Source organism: Argiope bruennichi, chromosome X2 (genome assembly GCF_947563725.1).
Source record: "Argiope bruennichi chromosome X2, qqArgBrue1.1, whole genome shotgun sequence".
In the NCBI taxonomy this organism is placed as follows: Eukaryota; Metazoa; Arthropoda; class Arachnida; order Araneae; family Araneidae; genus Argiope; species Argiope bruennichi.
Window position 1 is genome coordinate 132,778,306 of NC_079163.1, and position 23,915 is coordinate 132,802,220.

Below are 23,915 nucleotides of genomic sequence, written 5' to 3' on the forward strand. Positions count from 1 at the left end.
GAGCGGTGACTTCACTGGAAGTAACAATCGATACGATCTGTCCAATGGATGCTCTCCAGCAAAACAGAAAAGGAGAAAATCTGTGAATGGATGGAAAAGTGAACGGACCGGTTATTGGAATTATGGTATCGTTGAATTGCATATCACTAAAATTTATTGGAGCGGTGACTTCACTGGAAAGTGTGAAGTCGCCACTCCACTTCATGAGAGTATCCTTGACTTTTCGATATTCGCATTTGATGATGCACTATTCCATACAAATCCTTTTTAATTGCTTGTGACTTGAATTTGCATATATTCCGTTTACTTCTGGCGCAATCTATTGGTAGAATACAGAACTAAAGTAAACAATTTAAAGAAATAACATATATATTTAATTGAAATTTTTCAGAAAATAGTTTATTCCAATAAAGAAATTAAATAAATAGTTTTGAAAAAAAATCAAATTTAAGAATTAAGCTGAAATAGATAAATTAATTCAATCACACGTTACTTAAATTAGTAAATTAAGTATTAATTACAATTAATAAATTTTATATTTAATATTAAGTAATAATTTTTAATTAATAATATGATTGAAATAATTCAAAAAATCGTGGATTATGCATCTCTACAGATTTCTCCTTTTCTGTTTTGTTCGAGAGCTTCCATTGGACAGATTGTATGGATTGTTACTTTCTATTGTGATTCAAAACCTGTAATCGAAATATCACCAGAAAGATCGTATCAAGGATTTGAATCACACCCCTCTTTGAAAAGTACTGATCACTAGTATTTGTGACTTTGTGATATTGATTACGTAATAACCGCTCGAAAAATATTCGTCATTTCTATGTAGGACAACTCCATCAGTTTTGGCAGTGTGCCAAAATTTCTACTTCCTACCGGTAGTAAACTCTTTCAGACACCCGGCGAATAAAATGCAGAATATCTTTTTTGTTTATGTTTCGTGTAATTATGCTATTGGAAGCTTGGATGGCAGATATTCGTATTTCTCGAGAAAGAAGTAAATGAGCATGTTTCGTACAACACGTCACTTTGAGGGATTGAATGAAAATTGTTATGAATACTTTAGAATTTAAATATATAAAAATACGTGTGTTCTTCTTTAGTTGATGTTTTAGGTATGATTTGCATATAATATTTTCTTTTATATGTTTCCATATTAATTTTTTTTTTGATAGAAATCCATTAATGATCGTTGAAAGAAAGTTCCAGGAAATGTCCCTTCCACCACGCAAAAGAATTACTTAAATTGTTCATTACATGGTATTGATTAGTATATAGTATCATATTAGAATAAGAATATATTTTAAGAATTTTTTATCGTATTAAGTCTTTTTCTATTTTATTACGAATAATATTTTGAAATTGCATTATAAGTACAGCTTATCAATTCTTTGCATTAAAATCTGTTTCGTTTTCAAACTTTTGATAAATTCACCACTTAAACACTTTCATGCGACTAGTTATTTCAAATTTATTTTATAAAATGCAAATATATGTTACGTCAGAAGTAAATGTTGTTATAGTCTAAACAATTAGTAGCAATCTTTTATGATGCATGTGAAATGAGAAACTTAATTTATTTTGAGACTTATAAAGAACAAAGTGTTAGGTAGTTTAAATAAACCAGACATAAAACATTACCGAGGGTATCAGTGTTTTCGGAATTGAATTTTATCATTTTTGCAATTGATTAATTTTCTTTTATTTAATAAATTTACAATACATGTATTATCTCAAGCCCTTTTTGCATAAATTTATTCATTTTATTGTTCAATTAATTATACTTATTTTACTTCATGATGTTTATTTTTGATATAATTCATTATTTCATGTTTAAGTCTTTTCATTCCAAGTCTGTGTCATGTCTGATAGAAGCTTGGATAATTTCAAAGTATATATTTGGGTCTTATATAAATTTATATTTATAAATTTATTTTAAGTGGATAACTATGGATTTTTGTCATGAATCGGATTATTTCAATCATTTTTATTACCTTTTGATGTTAATAATAATAGTAATGCTTGGCTGGAGGCATTTTTATTAAAAAATCATGTGTTGAGAAAAGGAACACTGGTTAAGCATCTTTAAAATATTCAGAAATGAAATATTTTTAACTCTGAAAGTTTAAATTTCCTTTGTTATTTTGATAAGTGGATTTTTCAATTAGTAAACAAATTTTCTTGGAACATTTGAAGTTTTTTATTTTTGAGTGTATACATATAGTTTTTGCATTTATGAAAGACAGTTGAGAATTAATGAAAATTATGTGCAAACATAAATAAAAAAATTATGTTATAACAAATTACTAATAGTATTATTTTGTTTTATGAATAATTCAAGTTTAAAAATCATGTATACAGTATGTTTTATTTTAGAAGATAGTATGTTTATACTGACTGAAATCTAAAAATTTTATTTACTTCTCCTGTGGCATTTAGAAATATTTGTACTTTCCTAAATGGTGTATAGATGAATGAGAGATGCAGTTTTTGAGAACTATTTAAAATTGAATTTTGATTTCTTCTTCTTATTTTCCTAAAGTCTTATATCAATTTTAATTAAACATTTTGAACCATACCATCTGTAATGTTAGAGGTTAACCTTCTACTTTTTGGATTGGTAAATTCTGGATTAATAATGCTTTTTTCATGTTACTGGAGTAGAAGTGAAAATGAAAATACAATTAACATTTTTTTGTTTATAAAACTTCTAAAAAATGCCATTTATATGATGATGATTCTGCTTGTGTAATTTTGAAACTTCTGAGGCTCATTCCTCTCTTTGCATTATAGTAGATATGATTGTGAAGGGGAGTGGGAGAGAAAGCTTTAGAACTTCTTTCTGGTCTCGGTAAATTTAAATAAAAAGTGCCATTAGAAAAGAAAATTCTCTGAAAAGTGTTTAGAAAAAAAAAAAAAAAAAGCACCTATAAACTTATTGAAATATGCTCTAACTTCTATATTTTTAATAGTTTTTGATGTCATTTATTGATACAACTTGACTGAACATAAATTTTGGTATAATTGCTATAATTATATGATATATTTGAATTTTTTGCATTTTCTCATAAAATGGGTTTATTTGTAGATTCAGTTAGATATGTCCTGTGCTAAGGAATCATAGGATTTACATGGTTTATTTGTGATGAATAATCTGAAATTTTGAAATTCTGCATTTAAAAAAATGAATGTTTTAATACGAGTTTATTGCCAGTTCTTTTTCCGTTTCATATAAATGAGAGTTTTCATAATGTGGAATTTTTTTTAAAGGTTTAAAAGACATCTTTAAATATTTTTGAATCATCAAATTTTCAGTTTTCAGATTAGAACAAAGATTTGAAGACTGATATAGGCTGTCTTCGCGAAGTTAATAATGAACATTTTAATGGAGTTTTAGAAAACAGTTTATGTTAAAACTTTATAAAATTGGTTCAATAAAAGTGATGAAAAGTGAAGAAAATATTTAGTGAGTATTAGTATATTAGTTATTGTTATTTCATTTCCTGATCCACAAAAAAAATTTAAATGGAACATTTCTTTTTATTTTGTAATAATTGTTTTTCAGGACACTAGTCTACAATGATCATTTCAGATGTTTTATTTGGATTCCTTGTATTTATTTATTTTAAAGTTACAGCATCAGAATTACCACCTATAAATATGGATAGTTTGGGAAGCTTACCTTCGTTTAAAGATAAAACAGTGTCATCCTGTAGTGTATGCAGAAATCTTGCAATATCATTTCTAAAGGTATGAATAAATTATATTTCCAACTGTTAAAATTTTAGGTTGCTGTTAATAGTAGATTAAAATTTTCTGTTTATCTGTCGAAATATGTATTTCTGTATGTTGTAACTTGTATTTATTCAAGTACTTTCTTCCATTTTAAAAAGGTGTCATATTTTCATATTTTACATTTAGATTATTTTCCCTGAATTTTTTTCCAGGGAAAATTGACATTAAATATATTTGCTGAAAAATGTTTTTTCTCGTTTTGATTTCTTTTTAATGCATTGAATTATGAATATATAATAGTTTTTTTAAATATTATAAAAGCAGAATGAAAGATAGAATTGAATGTGAAATAATTATTATACTGAAGGATATAATTTTTAATTTATTGTTAGATTTCTATATTTTACATTTAATTGCTGTTATTAAAATAGTATCTAGCTTTCTTATGGTGTATATATAAGAAAACTTATCTTATTGAGACTAACTTGCTCAGTCTATGAAAAACTTTTTTTTCAGTGGTTTATAAGAGTTAAAGATGACTGGTCTCTAGTCATTGCATATAGATCAAAATGAATATTTTTTTTGTTTTAGACTGGCTGAAAAATGTTTCTGCAATGTCGTTTGTAAATGTAATATTCATTGTACTTCAGCCAAATTATTTATTTATATGCACTTTAATAGCTCATTATTTTTAAAATAATCCAACAGTTGAGTTTTAATTCCTTTTCTTTTGTAAGTTTGATCCTTTTTGTCGATGATAAATTAAATCAATTACTGGAGCTAAACCGTTTAAGAATTTCATTTCATTTTGAAAGTTTATATATGTTACTGTGTTATCAAATATCATGGAAATTTCATTCCTCACACTCGTATAGTTTTCACTTTGGTGGATAGAGTATGGCAGGGTTTTATATGGCATTAAAATTTTTTTTCTTGTTTTAAATTTAAAAATATTATGAATTTTTTGAATAAAAAAACATTGATGAATATTCTTTTAAAAAGAGTTTATCATACATATTGTAAAATTGGGAAAAAGTCTGCATATCTCTGTACTAGTATTATTTGTTTATTAAATGCTTTTGTCATCATTGTGATCAAAACTATTTTTGACAATGTATTTGTTTCATTTTGATATTTTATATTGAATTCAGCTTAACTGGAAAGACATCTCATTTGTATTCAAAGTAACACATTATATAACATGTAACTTTCTGTACTTAATGAAGCATGTTAGAGCTTTGTTAGAATGAAAATTTTTACTCCAACTTCAACTTCTTTCAAAAAGGCAACAAAATTATATACAGTAAAGTTTTCAGTGCAGTTTAAAATGAATAAATATGTAAAGAAATGCTACACAATTTTTTTTTTATTTAGACATTAGTTTATGCATTAAATTGCATAATATTTTGGGAAAAGTAAAAGTAGACTTATTGTTCTTGCTGTTTTCTTCAGTATTCATTCATGTGTGGCATATTATTCATTTTTTGCTATACTAATTGCAAATATTTGATGTTCAAATTTAAGTTTTTAATTAGAAGTTTATTCAGTTTGAATTAATACAATTTGTCATTCTAATACTTCAGAAAAAAAAAATAATCTGAATTTAAAATTTTTTTTTCAAATTTGTTAGTAGTGAAACAGAATCTGAATCTAAATGGAAATACTGGAATTATTAATCTTACGAGAATTATGACAGTATGTCTGTTTCATTTTTATCACAATATGAAAGATGTTTCTGTGTTTAAAACATATATTATTTTGTCTTCCAAATTTTTTGCATTTTTTAAAGCTAAATTCCCTGGATTTTTATTCTAGGCAGTTGATGAAACTACTAGACAAAGTTTTGCAGGAGGTGATGCTGATTGGGAAAGAGAAAAACTTGGTGCTTATGAAAATAGGTAAACTTTAAAAGAGTGAATGAAAAAGATTTTGTGGGGTGTTGAATTTTCAAATCTTAATGTCAGTAATTTTTACTCATTATAAATATGTTTATTTTCGTATAGTGAATTACGGTTTATTGAAATTCAAGAAAAGTTATGCAGTGATATTACATCAGGAAAAGACCAGGTATGCAGTTCAATGCCTATTAAAAACTTTCATTTTCTTTCGATTATGTAGGTGAAATTTTTTCTGAGTTGTAGTTTCTTCCTTTGTAAGAAACAGAACATTTTACACTTTTTTTTTTCTTTTAGCTGTGAATAAGTTTAGTGACAGTTCTGTGTTTGTCACATGGAATTGAAATGACCACAGACTTCTTTATATATTGATCGAATATCGGTAGTAGGGAGTTTAATTAAAAAAAATGTTGAAATTATATTTAATCGTCGAATTCATTTATTTTTTGAAAGTGTGCGAATATGAAATTGTTTTAGTTTTGCAATGTATTGTTACGAAATTTCCGGGGTTCGTTTGGATAGTGGGAGTTATATGGTGTGGAGCAGCAGGTGGCAGTAGAAAAAGAAACAACGACGTTTATTTACACGAAGACACACAGGACAGCACAAGACGACAACTATACACAGCACAGAGTTGACAATTATCTTCAGCCGGGAGACGTGCAAACAGCAGCACACAACAAGACTCTACTGCAGATAGTAGCGCACAGCTTAGTTCAGCTCTAGCTTGACTCCGTCGCTGCTCCGCTAATCCTTGGAAGACCAGTTCTTCACCGTTGATCCCGACTACTCTTCTCTGTCGCTTCCGACTATTCTTCTCTGTCGCTTCCGACTATTCTTCTCTGTCGCTTCCGACTATTCTTCTCTGTCGCTTCCGACTACCACTACTCTGGCAGCTGCGGCTGCCTCCTTTTATAGGTCTCAGGAGGCGGGGACTTCAGTCAGTCTATACAAAAATGTAAATCCAGACTTCTTCAGTCAGTCTATATGTAGATATGTAGATCCTGAAGTTAGTATTCTTAAAAGTTGTCACTATTCAATACATCTAATATCTATGTGTAAGAAGCAAATTTTATCGCCATTATTCTTTAAACTGAAGATTGTTAACATTTTTTTTTTTTACGAAGATGCTTCTTAGGTATTCTTTATAACTGATAATGATTTATACTTGAGCCTAAAATACATACTCATGATGTATTTACTTGTGGCAGATTGCCACAAGTAGTACATCCGTAGTAGCTCCGTAGCCACATAATATAACCACTAGACAAGAGTAATCACCCTTGTCCAGAGACTGTTAGTTGGCTTATGAAGCTGGCACCACATACTAAACATTTAGATGAATGTAGATTACTCTACTCTCTCTGAACTTATTTTTTCTTGTGCTCTATGAAAGAACCATGTGCTTTTCTAAATTATTATAGCTTTTTATTTAATTCTTTCTCTTTGTTATAAATCTACACTATCAAAAGACAATAAACTCTTTTATTGCTCTAAATTGTTGTAATTAAATATCAAAAACATCTTAACTTTTTTGAAAAAAAAATGAAGTACAAAATGTTATTTATGTGTTTTAAAAAAATATTATGTGGTTCGCAGAGAAAGATAAAGTGTTAAGGCTTTTCTAATATGAATAATGGATCTGTATAATAATTCATTAATTTAACTTTTTTGTTAATAAGCAATGATTATGAAAATGTATTACCTTTTTAATTTTGATTTGGTTAATATTGTATAAAAGTTTTAATCAAATTTTTGTATCTTAACTACTAATAAAATATTAGTTATGATGAAAAAAAGTTGGTAAATTGCTTTAAAAAGGAAGCAAATTACTTTTACTTATTGCTCCTTGCCTTCTAAGGCTTGGATATTTTAAGAGATGTACACTTTATCATTGTCTAGCGATTGCTTACTGAACAATAATTATTGCTTTATCTATGTAAAGGAGAGGAAGTTGTGGAGCTTCCTCTCCTCCTTTACAGAAACATTTTTGTTACCTATTAATAACTTTCCTGGGAGAAAAAAAAAGGGGGGGAGGATTTTGATTTATTTTAGGCAATGATAAAAAGGTAATTTTCTAAGTAAATTGTATGTATTGTAAGTAGACCATATAATCATTAGGAAAATGCCTTTTTTATATTTTGATGAAGAAACCACAGTATGTTTTGATTCTAGTCATGAAAATATAAGAAACTAGACTAATTGCACTAAAAAGTAATAAAAAATATCCAGCACAATTTTATAGAAAAGATTTTTAAACAAAATACGAGTACATAATGAAAGCAATTGACTACACTACAGTTTGATTTTAAATTTTTACCTCATCCTCTGTTTTTAACGAATATTGTTCTTTCAGCAGATATAACAATGGAATGATACGATTTATTTTTTGAGCGAGTGTCATTTTTTTGTAACACTTTTTAACCATTCAATGAAACATTTTTCTAAATTTCAAATTTAAAAAAGTTTTTGGCACACAGTAGAATTTTGACAAATGAAAAATACTTCGATTTAAAAAAAATGTCTAATCATTATTTGCATGAAAAATAAATTGAGTATCCAGTTTGATTCAGTAAGCAATGAAGTGTTAATTTGGAGTCATGATATAGAAATTGATGGTTATTTTGAAAGTTAAATGAATATTTTTAACTTCAGTTTTTATGATAAATGACTATTCTTAATAATCGAGATTCTCTTCATGAGTTAAATGTAACTTTTTGTTTTGTTTTGATATGAAATTGATTATACTGTCAATGCTCAGCTTGTTTAAGAGCATACAAGATAAGAACTTTATCAAATAAGGGATTTCAAATTTGTGCCTTAATTTTTTCAGTGCTATAATCTTGCTGAACTGCATGAAGAAGTACTAGAAGACTGGTTTTATAAAAAAAGAGCACAAAATCTTGATTTATTCCAATATTTATGTATAAATGAGTTAAAATGTAAGTAGTATGGCTTTTTAAAAATATGCATGTTTTTTCTTATAGAAACTTGAATGTATTTATGCAAGCCCCTTTTTTTCTCTTTAAAATGGGTTGGAAGATGGATACATAGTTGCAGAAATTCTGTCCCAATTTCCACATATACTACAAAAAATCTCAAGTTTTCATTTGAAAATTAAAAATTGTCAAGTAAAGATGAAATAAACTTTGCAATGTATATGAGAAAATAATACAAGGGATCAAAATGTTACAATCAGATCAAACCAGAATAATTATTTTAAAATTATAGATGGATGTTGTTTTGGTTTAGCTGACAAGTACATATCCATAAAAATAATTCTTTTTATGTTTCAATAACCTTAAGTTTTACTATTCTGTTATTAAGTGGTATTTGTAATTAAAACATGATATTTTTGTTTCTTGGATAAATTAGCCGTAAAAATTGTTAATATAATTAAAATAAATTCTGTAAAATTATTTTCAAGAATGCATGTTATGTAAGTGATTTCTTTTGACAAATCTTAATACTGAAGCGAAACAAACGGCCCATAGTGCGATTTGACATAAAAAATAAGTCAAATAATAAGATTAAAAAGAAAAGAGTGAAAGCTTATTTGAATTTTGAGGCCTGTGCGTAAAATATTTAATGAACAGAAAAGATGAAATTTTCAAATAATCATAAGCGTACAAAGTTTTCATTTCTTACGTTTAAATTTAATTAAATCATTTCTTAAATTGTCGGAATTTAATTGAATTAATGTAAATAATCTAACTTGGAATATACTTTGAGTCATAATGTTTGAAGATAGTATAATTTTGTGGACTTTTTTTTTATGCAAATATGTAAAAAGGACTTATTTATCCTTTTATATTCCACATTAATTTGTTGTATGTACAGTACTGTGCAAATTAATTGGGACAAACAGATTTTTTTAAGAAAATTGTTCCTTTCTCGGGGATTTTCTGCCTCAAACCGTTTTCAACTATATTTTCTTAAAACGTGTGACTGCCCTTGATTAATCTAAACCGGTTTGACCACGTGATCATGACATGTTGAAAATTTTTTCCCTTCAGTTGCTGTAAAAAGTGGTCGCTTGTGCGAATTGTCTCCTTCTGAAGTGTATTAAAAAAATGGATATCACTCCCAGGGAAAGGGCTAGAATTGTTACCCTTAGTCAGCATACTTCTATGGCTGTGAGAGATATTGCTGCAGTAATTGGAGTTGGAAAATCCAGTGTTTCTAGGATTATTTATCAGCAAAAGAATTTTGGGGTAGTGTCTCCAAAATGAAAGAGTAAATGTGGACGCAGACGCAAGGCACACTTCGAACAGACACATTTCTTGTACGAAGTAGTACAATGCATCCTTACAAAACAAGTAGAGATCTTCAGAGAGAATTTTTAGCTACTGGTGTGAGCGTGGATTCATCGACAGTTCGATGAAGGCTTAGTGAAGCTGGGAGATTTGCAAGAAAACCAATAGAAAAACAGTTATTAACACCTGCAATGAAGAAACAACATTTGGATTGGGATAGGAAATATCAATTTTAGACTGCACAAGAGTGGAAGAAGGTTGTATTCAGCTACAAAACGCATTTTCTTGTGCAAGGGTTTCCACCAAGATTTGTCAGGCGAAGTGGTGGAGAACCCATCAGGGAACAACATCTTATTCAAACAGTTAAGCACCCTCAGAAACAGATGTTTTATGGTTGTTTTACTTCTGGAAGACCTGGCAGCTTAGTACTAGTTGAAGGGATGATGAACTCTAAACAATACATTTCTATAATAAAAAGTAAAATTGTGCCTATGATGCAAACGTTTGCTGGTAGTGTTGGTATCTTTCAACAAGATTTTGCTCCATGCCATCCTTCTAAGCTAACAACGAATTTTTTTCAAAAACAGAAAATAATGGTTTTGGATTGGCCTGGTAATTCTCCTGATATAAATTCCATCGAGAATTTGTAGAGCAATGTAAAGAGACATCTGAGTAAAATGGACTGCTCAACAAAGAAAACAATGATTGAGAATGGTATAAAAGTTTGGTTTCGTGATGAGGATATCAAAAATTTATGTTCTAATTTAGTGGAATCCATGCCAAACCGTGTACAGGATCTCATTCAAGCTAGAGGAGGACATATTTTGTATTAGATTGCTATACTGTGCATGTAAGTTTACCTATACTAATTAAACAACATTTGTGAAAATTTTTATGTTTGTCCCAATTAATTTGCACAGTACTGTAAATATTACTGACACGTTTGTAAAATTGTTAATTGCTTTAGTATTATTTGCTGAAAACATCCATATATGAACTCAAATTTGAAGTAGTTAGTGATTAAAGAAATGTATTTTATAGTATGAGAAAAATCAAATTCCCCAATTTTTCTTAGGATTGCTTCGAAATAGGTAGATTTTATTACTTCCATACAATTTAAGAATGTGTACATAATTGGAAAAAGCTTTTAGTTGCTTCTTTCCCATGACACTTTATTAATAATAAGGGCCTATTTGCACTTCACCGATTTGATTAATTTTTATTGCCTGTGTAGACCAATAGTAGGACTTCAAAAGAAAAAATTTTGAGATGCGCTTTGCCGACAGTTGTTAAGAAAATCTGAATTTGAAAGATTCACACAATTTATGCATTCTGTTTGTTTCACCTTTTTCATACAGCTTGTGGTCAGTGATAAGGGCTCTGTTGTATTAGTTTGAAATCTTTGGATCAAATCTCATTGCTGTAAATTTTGTATTTCATCTAGGGTTTGACGGTTTTCAAACCCGGTTTTAAAAAACCGGTTTTTTAAAGTAAATTTATCACATTCAGAAATCGGTTTTTAAATCAAGAAAACCGGTTTTAAGAATTCATATTATGTAAAAATTAATTTTGAACTTATTTGATTTGCTATTCATTCTATGCAACGGGCAGCAAACACATTTTTTCAACGTTGCAAGTTGCGTTGGCCAGTGCTTGTGCACTGCACAGTTGCGCCTCGAATTCTTCAATTTATGTTTTTCATGAACATCCCTTTTCACTTTTTTTTTCTATGTGAAACAAAAGTTTGATAAAGTTCATCGCTTGGTTCTCGTCTATCTTGCTTATGTTTTGTCTATCGGTATGAAGTCGGTGCTAATAGAAACGTCAGCAATTTGACTGGCTCGTTTCGAAGAACGTGTGAAAGGAATAAATAATTCCCCGTTTTCTGCTTCCTGATCACAGTATTTAATGATATCGTATAAAATTTACTTCGTACCACTCTTGAAAGTTTTTTTACTACACCACTTGAACTAGCCATATCAATACGAAATATTCAATTAAAATAAAATTGGAATTTTAAATAAAACACAGGGTGTTAAAATATTCCATATTTTCTTTCGCAATGTTTTAACATAAATTATGTCTTAAGCAAGCATCATAATTAGATTAAGAAGTGTTTTTTTCAAAATTCCTAGAAAATGTATAGATTAGATTATTTTAAATTGCATTAATATTAATAGTTAAAATAATAAAATTGTAAAATAAACGTCGAAAATATTTATTCAATAACTTTAATTTAATTTTTAGATAAAGTTTGAGAAGTTAGTCGGAAGTTTGGGATAATTTCAAAAAGTTCGGGATAGACAAGGCAATCTGAAATCATTGTAATGAAATGTTGAGCTGCAAAGGACCATCTACGAGCAATCTACATAATCATTTGAAAGCAGTTCATAAAATAATTGTCGGATATTATATAATTGTTTAATTTCTTGAAGACCCTGAAGAAAAACTTACAAATCCAAAGACACTGAAAGCTGAATTTTCATTATTTGAACAAACGAATAAAAGAACAAAAAACTTAGATTTGTAATTTGATGCCAAACTCAGTAACTAGTGAACGAGTATTTTCAATTTCAAGCAATATTGCGTCCAAAATAAGAATGAGACTTAGCCACCTTTCAGTGGATATTTTGTTTTTTTTAAATCTTATTTTTGTAGGAGAAATTAAAATTAGTAAAAATAATATAAATATTATTTGAAATTTTTGTTTGAGTTTTCGTTATTTTGTGTAAGAAATATGTATATGTAATCTTTAATTTTGTTTTTTATATTTTGACTTTGATATTGAATTCTTTTTTTGTTATTTTATATAAATTAAAATAAAATAAAAAAAATAGAATAGGGAAAAATATTTTATTTTTCCTTATTCAATTTTTTTTTGACAAAAATTCGAAAACCGGCTGAAACCGGGTTTTTTAGAAATATCGAATTCGAAAACCGGTTTTTCAAAAAGTCGGTTTTTTGTATAAACCCTAATTTCATCCTCTGCAAAATTCTAAAAATATATGCATTGTGATGTTGCAATTTTTTTGTACTGAATAATCGGTTTTGATCGTAAAAATCAATGTGTTATTTTCATATTCTCTTTCCGAAAAAATTGACTATCAGTGTACTTTTTAGTGAGCCAGTTGGCATTGTTCCTATTGTTACGTCATGGCATGCAAGAGCGCCACCTACAACAAACGTGATCTTGTACATTCGAATGCTGTAACCCGTTGAAAGCGGTTGCACAAAATAAAGCCTGAATAACTACATAACATCATCCGTATTTTCTTCTAATACATCCATTTTTAATCGACGATAACATTGGTCAAAAGCGAGCCGGAGCAAATACCATGGATAAAAAAGTTGAAAAAAGCGATGACCAAGAAGCGGTTTCAGAAAAGAAACTAAATAAACTGAAAGGCTCGATAAAAACTACTCTGAAAAGAATCGATAGTTTTAGTGCCGAAAAGTCAGCTTCGAAAGACATTAACGCAATGGAATTAGAAGTGAAATTAAGGAAACTTGGACAATTGCAAGCACAGTTGGACAAGATATCCGAACAATATAGCGGTATTGAAACGTCGGAAGATATAGAAACCATCCTAGAAGATATTGATCAAATAAATATACGGATTGAAGAAACAGAGGTAGGTCTGAAATTGCTATTAAATTCAATTAAAGATGAATTTAAAATTAACCCTGTTTCAAAGGATAATGCAGTAACTAAAATCCGACTACCGGAAATTCCATTACCAGAATTTTCTGGAAAAATAGCTGATTTTGCAAATTTTAAAAATTTATTTGTTAATTTAATTAGCAACAATGAGCAATTAAATGATTCTCAAAAGCTGTATTATCTCCGTGCATGCTTAAGAGGAGAAGCTAAATTATTAGAATCGTCTAGTGATAACTTTCAATCACTCTTTAAAGCATTATCAGATCGTTATGAAAATCAACGTCAATTGATAGACTCTCATATATTAGAAATTATAAATTTTGAGAAAATTCGTAGCGAATCTGCTAAAGAACTGTGTGCCTTAATAGACTGCGTTAATAAAAACATCAGAGCGTTAAAGGTTCTAACATTCGAACAAAATAAGCTATCTGATTTAATGCTTGTAAACATCATTCTACAGAAAGTAGATAAAGAGACAAGGAAGCAATTCGAGCTTTCTCTAAATACAGCAGAAATTCCTACATTTGAAAATTTGATGAAATTTCTAGAAAAGCGAAGTTCTTTGTTAGAAAGTATTAACCGTATTCCAAGTAAATACGAACGTCCACAAAATACGAGCATATTTAAAAGAGCGGAAACACTTATAGTTAATAATAAAAAATCCAATTCTAAAGCTTGTATTTTATGCAAAAACTATCACGCACTATTTAGATGCGTTACTTTTCAAAATATGTCTATCGATGACAGAAAGAACTTTGTTAGGAATAACAAATTATGCATTAATTGTCTTAAACCTCACCCGGGGATCTGCAAATCAAAATATTCTTGCAACATTCCAAGTTGCGGTAAAAGGCATAACTCACTCATACATGATGAGTCAGCTGAAAATCGCGCTACCACTTCAGATTCAAGGGCACGGGCGAGCGAAAGCCAAACTAAACGTACTAACCGAAGTATCTGCTTTGACGTTGAATCCGAGAGAGACTAAACAGGCGATAGAAGGGAATAAATCAGTTATATTAAACACTTCTTATTTATGTGAAAACTGCAGATGGTCGGAGAGTTCAATTAAGAGGGCTCTTAGACAATGCTTCGACTTTATGTATTCTTCGAGAAGATGTAGCTAGAAAATTGGGAATCAAACTAAAATCAATAAAACAAGGTATAACTGGTATAAATGGAATCACGCAGTTTATTAAACACGCTGCTAACATTGAAGTATCAAATCGAGATTATTCATTTTCACACATGGTGAAATGTTCTATTCTTCCTAAAATAACCGATGAGATTCCTGTATCGAAATTAAATATATCTGCATTAAATATTCCCTGTTCAATTTCACTAGCTGATTTCAATTTCCACACACCAGGTCAAATTGATATACTATTAGGAAGTGAGCTATTTTTTGAGATTTTAAAACCTGAGCAACTTCGTCTGCAAAATGGAGATGTAATATTACAAAATACTAAGTTTGGTTATTTAGTTACAGGCATTCTTCCCCAGTTACCTCAAAAAGCCAATTGTTATCTTGTAAGTGAACCAAATTTAGATGAAGCAGTTAAACAATTTTTTGAATTGGAATCATTGCCGGATAATGTTAAAGAAATAAAGAGTGAAGAAGAAATTTATTGTGAGGAGCATTTTGTTAAAACCTATAAAAGAGATAAAACGGGAAGATTTATAGTTCAGTTACCCATAAAGGAAAATGCCGAATCATTACTAGGAAATTCCAAAGAAAATGCAATCAAGCGCCTAAATGGTATCTGGAATAAATTAAACAAAAATAATACTATGGAAATCTTATATAAGGAATTTATGCGAGAATATGAGAGTTTAGAACACATGGAGGAGATTAAAATTGAAGCTGATAGCAATGTGAACTATTACATTCCCCACCATGCGATATATAAACCTGAGAAAACGTCAACTCCCTTAAGAGTGGTTTTTGATGCAAGTGCAAAAACAACAAGTGGATATTCTCTGAATTCCATTTTACTAAATGGAGGTATTATTCAGCAAGATCTTTTTTCCATAGTAAGTAGATTCAGAAGGCACAGATATGCATTTAGTGCAGATATTAAAAAAATGTACAGACAAATACTGATCGATCCCACTCAAAGAGACTTACAGCGTATTGTCTGGAAATCAAGTGCTGATGGTCCAGTGAATATTTACAAACTGTCTACAGTAACCTATGGAACAGTTTCTGTGCCATTTTTGGCTACCAGGACCTTAAGAGCTTTAGCAGATGAGGAAAAAAAAGGACTTTCCTAAGGCTGCAGATGTGATTTGTTCTGATTTCTACATGGATGACATTCTGTCAGGTGATGCAACGCTAGAAGATACTAAAAATCTTCAAACCCAGATTTCTGAACTCCTCGGAAGAGCTGGATTTGAACTTCACAAATGGGTCGCTAATAACTCTAATTTACTACAAAACCTGTCTACCACATCCTATTCATTTTCGAAAGAACAAGGTGCCAGTTCTGTAAAAACATTAGGTATGTTTTGGGATCCAAAAGAAGATTGCTTTACATATAAGGTAAAGATCAAGCCTAAGGACTCCTTTTCAAAAAGGGAAGTGCTGTCAGAAATAGCGAGTCTTTATGATCCACTTGGACTTTTAGGCCCTCTCATTACAAAGGCAAAAATATTTATCCAAGGACTTTGGAAGATAAAATTGGACTGGAATGAAAAATTACCATCTGATGCAATGACAGAATGGAAAAGGTTCTACATAAAGCTCTCGGCAGTAAACAACTTCAGAATTCAAAGGTTTATTCTACTTCCTGATGCAGTTCGCATTGAGATTCATGGATTTTCTGTTGCATCAGAACGTGCCTATGCTGCTGTTGTCTATTTAAAGTGCTTCACCCAATCTGGACAGTTTAAAACTAGTCTAGTGTGCAGCAAATCCAGAGTGGCTCCATTAAAGTCACTTACCATTCCCCGACTTGAACTGTGTGCTGCGTTGCTGTTATCTAGATTAGTGAAAAAGATAGTTCCAATTCTGCAATTACCCATTGATGTTATCTCATTGTGGACAGACTCTACTATTGTTTTGGCGTGGATCAAGACTGGGCCCTATAAGCTAAAAACATTCGTCAGCAATAGGGTTGCGGAGATCCAAACGCTCACATCAGATTGTCATTGGAAACATGTAAGCAGCAAAAACAATCCTGCTGACATTATTTCTAAAGGATGCAGTGCAGATGAACTCATAAGAAATAAAATGTGGTTTGCTGGTCCAGATGAACTTACTGATGAACCAGTGGACAATCAATCCATGCAGGATTTTGCCTTTGCTGATGAACTAAAATGTGTTGTGACTCTGAACATTAATGACTCTAATTCAAATTTTTATGATGAACTCTTTAATCATACAAATAATTTCATAAAACTAATTAGAATAGTTAGCTTTATTTTCGGATTTATTAACAACACTAAAGCTAAGGAGTCTCGTAATAAGTAAATATTTAACTACTGAGGAGCTGCAAAGAAGTACTGAATATTTAGCTAGTGTAGCTCAGTTGAGTGAATTTAAATCAGAAATAGATGCACTAAATAAAGGTAAAAATATTTCTAAAACAAGTAAGTTAAGATCTTTAGATCCATTCCTAGATGAAAAAGGATTACTTAGAGTTGGCGGTAGACTTAAAAATTCTGACTTGCCATTTGAATCTAAACATCAAATAATTTTACCCAGTAAGCATACATTCACTAAGTTACTTTTTGAGCATGTACATAAAAAATGTCTACATATTGGTGCACAAGGTTTGTTACATCAAATTAGACTACAATACTGGCCCTTAAATGGTAAAGGTATTGCAAGAAAAATTGTCCATGATTGTATTAGATGTTTTAGGCAAAGGCCTATGGTGTTAGACCAGTTAATGGGAAATTTACCTTCAGAAAGAGTAACTCCTAGTTCTCCATTTTTAAATTCTGGGGTAGATTTTTGTGGTCCTTTTCAAATAAAGTTTAAAAACCAAAGAAAGGGAATATATTCAAAAGTTTATGTAGCGATTATTGTACGTTTGTCAACTAAAGCTATTCACCTAGAAACGGTAACAGATTTGACGACTGAAGCTTTCATTGCATCTTTAAAGAGACTCTGCGCCCGTAGAGGCCGCATTGCAACATTGATGTCGGATAATGCATCTAATTTCAAGGGTTCAGCTTCAGAATTAAATCGCTTAAAAAAACTAGTTTGTCAGACTAATGAGACTTTAGCCAATTACCTATCCGCAGAATCAATCCAATGGAAATTTATTCCCCCTTCTCCCAATTTTGGAGGCTTATGGGAAGCAGGAGTAAAATCATTTAAACACCATCTTTATAGAACTTTAGCTAACAGTAAAATAACTATTGAAGAATTTGAAACAATAGTAATTCAGATTGAAGGTATACTTAACTCACGTCCATTAATTCCATTATCAGATAATATTAATGAATATGAAGTTTTAACTCCTGGACACTTTATCATTGGACGCCCAATAACTTCAATACCTGAACCGGAAATTGTAGACATTTCTGACAGTAGGTTGTCGCGTTGGCAATATACTACCAAATGTGTTCAAACAATTTGGAAACGCTGGAAAATTGACTATTTGAACCACTTACAGCAAAGAAATAAGTAGCAATTCAAAAAAAATAATGTTAAGGTCGGATGTTTAGTATTGTTAAAGGAAAATGATTTGCCTCCTTGCAAATGGGCAATGGCTAGAATTTTAGAGATAATTTATGGAAATGAAGGCAGAGTAAGAGTTGTTAAATTAAAAACTAACACAGGTATTTTTACACGCCCTATTTCAAAAATTTGTCTCTTACCAATAAGGGATAACTTTGAAAATTAAAATAGTTAAGATAGTTGTATATATTGTATGTACATAATAATTGTATTTATATCATGTTTAATATATAAATTTAATATAAATAAATTAATATAAATTTAATATATATTTTGCAATTTTGTTGTTCACTTGTAAATATTTCATCTGAATAGTTTATTTATTTGGTTTTAGAAAATGTAAGCTAATTGTATAATTAAAAGTGTTTTGAAATCTTGCATATTTCAACGCCGGGCGGAATGTTACGTCATGGCATGCAAGAGCGCCACCTACAAAAAAGGTGATCTTGTACATTCGAATGCTGTAACCCGTTGAAAGCGGTTGCACAAAATAAAGCCTGAATAACTACATAACGTCATCCGTATTTTCTTCTAATACATCCATTTTTAATCGACGATAACACCTATGGATGCCTTAAGATGGAAATCTATTTTAATGAATGCCAAAGTCTGTTTTTTTTTGGACAAAGATTATGATAGTAAAAGGATTTTTTTTCCCAATCAGAATTGATTATTCAATATTGATAACTAGCAAAATTATGATGCATATATTTTTAAAATTATAGAGAGGTGGAGATACAGTTTCCAGTAGAAGAATACGATCCAAAGACCTCGTTGCAGGATGCTTAGCCACTAGACCCTTGTCTGCATGGAAAAGGTGTAAAATATAGAAGTTAGAAACGTGCCTGAATTCTAATCCGTTTTTCTTGGAATTCTTTAGACAATGCTTCACAAATTGTAACTGTTGAAGTCCTAGCCATAGATTAATCAGGTGATGAAAATCGATTCGTGAGTGAATATAAATAGATCCCTTTTATAAGACAGAATTAAGGAAATGCATTATATTCCACTGAATTTAAAGGTTTAATTTAAAAATATGTCTAACTTTAAGAAGTTTGCTTTTATTAACTTTTGATCAATATTAAGTAAAAATATGTCGAATTTAATAATGGGGATAAATCTGAAGCAATGTGTTGGATTTAAAAAAGTGCATTTTTATTTTCGAGTCCCCCCCCCTCCACCACAGTATTACTGGATTTGTCGAAAGTTTTGAAGAAATTCAAAGCTGGTTTCTTAAATTTGAGCATTGAATGATGATGCTCAATATTATTTTTCTCATTATTATTTTTTGTATTTTCTTTGTTCATTTTAAAATTTGTTACCCAAATTTCAGTTTGCTGCCCTAATAATACATATGGGCCGAATTGCATTCCATGTCCTGGAGGTGTTGAAGAACCTTGTGGTGGTCATGGCAGATGTATGGTACTGAAATTATTAGTATTTTTTATTGCAACATTTGTTCGAGTAAATTAGTTTACTATAGCAGTTACATTACTAGAAGTTTTATATTGAGGGCCAAACTGAAAACCATTTCTTTCACTTTTGCACAAGCGCAAATTTAGACACATAACCACGGTTTTCTAAAAATTTGCCTCTATTAATTGTATAAGATTTGGAAGTTTTAAAGTTTTATTTTTAAATTTGTTTACTTGTTGGATTTTTCCTCAAATCGTGAGAAAATTCATAAATATAAAAATTATTATGAGATTTTATCTTATAATTTTACTGCCTATTTTTTTTACATATGCCTTTAAATTCCTTTTTCATAATCTTAGTGGTGAATTTTAATTTTCTTTCATATTAGCTTGTAATCCGATTATTTATTTTGAACTGCAGTATTTTTGTGTTAAATCTTTATATGTATTATGAATTTTTTTAAAGGCAATTTTTGTGGAGAATATTTTAAAACTTCTGAATACTACTTATTATTTTCTTTACTTTTTTTTTAATAGAATGGTGGAACAAGAGAACAACCTGGAAATTGCATTTGTAATACTGGATATACTGGAGTTCTTTGTGATGAATGTAAGCATGGATATTACCAAGATAAAAGCAGTTCTTCATTTTCTTGCAAGATGTGTGATAAAGCTTGTAAAGATTATTGTAGAGGACCAGGGCCAAAAAATTGTGAAGTTTGCTCCGATGGATATTATTTTCATGAAGATGAAGGTTGCATAAGTAAGTACGTGGTACAGAATTAAAAATTTGTAATATTTTGGGCATTACAACAAGTAAGACGTTACGTCTCGAAATTAAAATACTGTGATCGTTCTTAGTATTGTAGTATTGTCTAAAAAAATCTTAAGCAATTCTTTTCTTGCTCAAATTTGAAAACAAATAATAATGGTTGGTGAGTTTGAAAACTGCAGTAACTCTTGATTAGTAAGATTCATAATACATCAGGCTTGAGTAAAAGCTGTCTGCTTTTTTTTTTTCATTCAGTTTGATTTGCATGTGCTAATACCAACAACATGACATGCCATAGCTTCTAAGGTTTGTATGTGTTTAACTAGGAGTCACTTCTTATTTTATTGTATTCTATGACCTTCTTTTTTCTCTTGAAATCTATATAAAATGTTCTCTATATAAATTTTTGAAATTCTTGATATATATTCTATTCTATAAATTCTTGATAATATATATTCTTGAAATCTATATAAATTTTTCAAAATTAAATCCGATTCTGCTAGTGATATGGAAAAAAAAATAATTTTTTTAAATTTTGAGAAAGTTTGAAAAATTTTGGGAATTAATCATGTTGTCCTAAATAAAATTTTTTATTTCTCTCAAAATTTCATATTTTGTTGTATAGTGCTTTAGAGAAAAACGTTAATATATGAGACTTCTGAGAAGGTTATTTTTACACGTTAATATATGAGACTTCCGAGAAGGTTATTTTTTCTTTCGAATTCGCATACGGTGCCAAAAATTGTGAGATTTATCTCTAAGAATCTTCCATGATTCCTCTTTTGTACTCAACAGAAAAATCCCTTTCTTCTTGTGCATATCGTCTGATTTGATGATTAAAATATTATTTCCTTTAAATCTGTTGAAAGCTATAAGTTCTAATTGATTGCAGCCATGTTCGCTATTTTTCAAATTTACATGTATTATATAATGCATTTTGATTGATTATTTAGCTGTAATCAGTGTACCCATAAAGCTGAAGATTTTTCCTTGGGCTTATTTCGCCAACAGAGCTTATATTGTGCTTATTCAGAGGAATCATGCAAGGATTTATTTGTCATCTAGGTCATATTTTTAGAGAAACAAATGTGTTCCAAACTTTCAAACAGAAACAAAGTGTCTGCAAAAATAAGCGAACATAAATTTAAATTTTATCAAAACTAATTTTTTTATTTATTACAAACTCATATGCATGGAAAATTGTATAATTTAATATGTTATCTCTTTCAACAGTGAAATTGTAATTTGAAATTTTCATTTATTAGTTATTGTTGCTTTATCTTGACATTTAAAATGATGCCATGATTTGGGTTACATAATATTTTTGGTGGCAATTGAATTATGGTAAAATAATTGTATTACTTTCTGATTTAATAGATGGGAATTAACAAGATTTGTTAGAAGAAAACATGTTTCATTTTGTAGATAGCCTTGTTTTGTTTCATTTTCTAGATTTTATACCAGAATGAATTGTACATTTTATACAACACCAAAGACATTTAGTTTCTATAACGCTTTATTTTTATATGATGAAATCAACTATCTTTTTATTAAGTCATTGGGTTTCTAGAACATTTTTTAAATCCAAGTTTTGCATAAATTTTTGAAACTGTTTATTGTAATCTGTATGCATTATCTGATATATGTCATGCTTGAATTATGAAGTTTATAAATAAAAAATCTTCATTTTATTCAGGTGAATTTGATTTGAATTCATCAAAGGCAACTGGAGACTCGTTAAATGATACGGAGAATACAAAAATCGGATTAGATGGCCGAAAAGAGGATGTTGTACCTACTGCAACACAATCTGAACATTCAGAATTATAGTAGTATTCCTTAGATTTAAGGAAATAATCTGTAAATATATTTTGTTATAAAAAAATTTTTTTTTATCGCCTTTCAGTTATCATTCAATTTTTTTTATCCCAACATTTTTCAAAGTATCGGTTTACAAGATGTAAATGCGTTTTGAAATTTTATACTATTTTCTTATATTTAGATACGTGTAGAAAGAGCAATGATTTCCATGGCTTATATGGACTATAGTAAAATTGGTACATTTTCTGTGTGCGTTTTACCTTTACTTGGAAAATGAAATCCTACTTTAGCCAAAGATTTATTATTTATTTTACTTGTAGCATTGTAGATAACTGTGTTCAAGATATCCAGTTGGCAATTATTTTTCTTTTGTCATGATTGTTAGGTAATAATTTGTTTAGTGTTGAGATAATTTTAAGAGTGATTCACATTATAGGAAATAATTTTTTTCTTTTATTTAATATTAATTTCCATCGTTTCAAGGTATAACAACCTTAATTGAATCACAATTCATTTGGATTAAAAGAGGTTGCACAAGCAGGATTTATCGAAGTACCTAATATAATAGTTGATCTTGTTGGATTATTATATGTGTGAAAGGCTGATAAATAATTTTAGTCTATTAGATGATTTTAGAAATGAGATTTATTCATATTTTTTTGAAATTTCCATGCATTTGCCCAAAAAATAACCTTGTTTTGCTTCTAGTTCCATCCTTGAACATTGAGTGCTTATTTAAAAATCAAAGTTTTAAATAAAAAAAAAAGTTAAGCATTTTCATTAATCCTTTGAAAACTTTAATGTTTCAAAGTATCTCTGCAAAGCAAAATACAAGAATTATGTATAAACTTTAAAAAAATGAATTTGTTAAATGCTTATAAATGTGTATTTCTTAGAAGTTTAGAAGAGACTGAAAATATTTAAAGAAGTCTTTGCAGTGTAGTATTCAAAAATACACCATTGAAAAACAAACTGTTGAAAAATGTTTAGAGTTAAAGAGCATCCGAGGTAATATATCCCTCTCTCCTTAATATACAAATTTTGTCTTACTAAATTCTATGTAATAAATAAAGATGAAATTTTTGTATGTAAATATAAACCTTCTTTTAGTATGCTGTTATTTCGAATAATGTTAAATTGTTACTTCCTTTCCTTGCGTTTTCCATGCCTTAAAATCAGGATTTTTTCCCCTCCAGATTTTAGTGGCAACCCTGTTGAATAACCTATATTTATTCTTTATGTTGGAATGGAAATATACGCAATGAATGAAAGAGTCCGCATGGAATACAAAGTTATAAACAAATTACCATATTTTCCAATCGTTGCTTTTTACTTTCGTGAAGTATTGAAATAAGCATAATTTCAGTCTTTAGGAGAAGTTTATAATGTCTGTCTTTTTACAATGCCCTGGAAATGGTTTGATTGAAATATCAGAAAGATATTACAAGATATCATGTAAAGAAATGTTTCTGTGTGCAGTATTAAAATTATTCCTGAAACTTTTTATACCTGACCCAGTGGATATTTTTGGAACAGGAGCATATATCAGCGTTACGAAGGCATGGTATCAATATTTAAATCTAGTTTGTAACTGATTACATTAAAATGGAAGTTTCTAAATTTATGAGTTGGTAGTTCTGTTACGGGTTGATGGATGATCT

General features: G+C 29.5%; 1 protein-coding gene across 5 annotated transcripts; it reads left to right on the forward strand.

The window, feature by feature from the left end:
* The first annotated feature begins 702 nt into the window (after window positions 1-702).
* LOC129960228 (protein disulfide isomerase Creld1-like) lies at window positions 703-22,333 on the forward strand. Of its 5 annotated transcripts, none has more exons than XM_056073480.1 (9): window positions 835-1,124; window positions 3,325-3,475; window positions 3,575-3,759; window positions 5,560-5,642; window positions 5,748-5,811; window positions 8,473-8,581; window positions 19,580-19,668; window positions 20,199-20,424; window positions 22,130-22,333. In XM_056073480.1, the coding sequence occupies exons 3-9, from the start codon at window positions 3,589-3,591 to the stop codon at window positions 22,261-22,263; spliced, it is 876 nt and encodes a 291-aa protein (XP_055929455.1). In that variant the 5' UTR covers window positions 835-1,124; window positions 3,325-3,475; window positions 3,575-3,588; the 3' UTR covers window positions 22,264-22,333. The 5 variants fall into 5 exon arrangements, with proteins under 5 accessions (XP_055929458.1, XP_055929457.1, XP_055929455.1 ...); XM_056073481.1 differs by having other exon boundaries at window positions 3,332-3,475; XM_056073482.1 differs by lacking the exon at window positions 3,325-3,475 and having other exon boundaries at window positions 833-1,124; window positions 3,641-3,759.
* The last annotated feature ends 1,582 nt before the right edge of the window (window positions 22,334-23,915 follow it).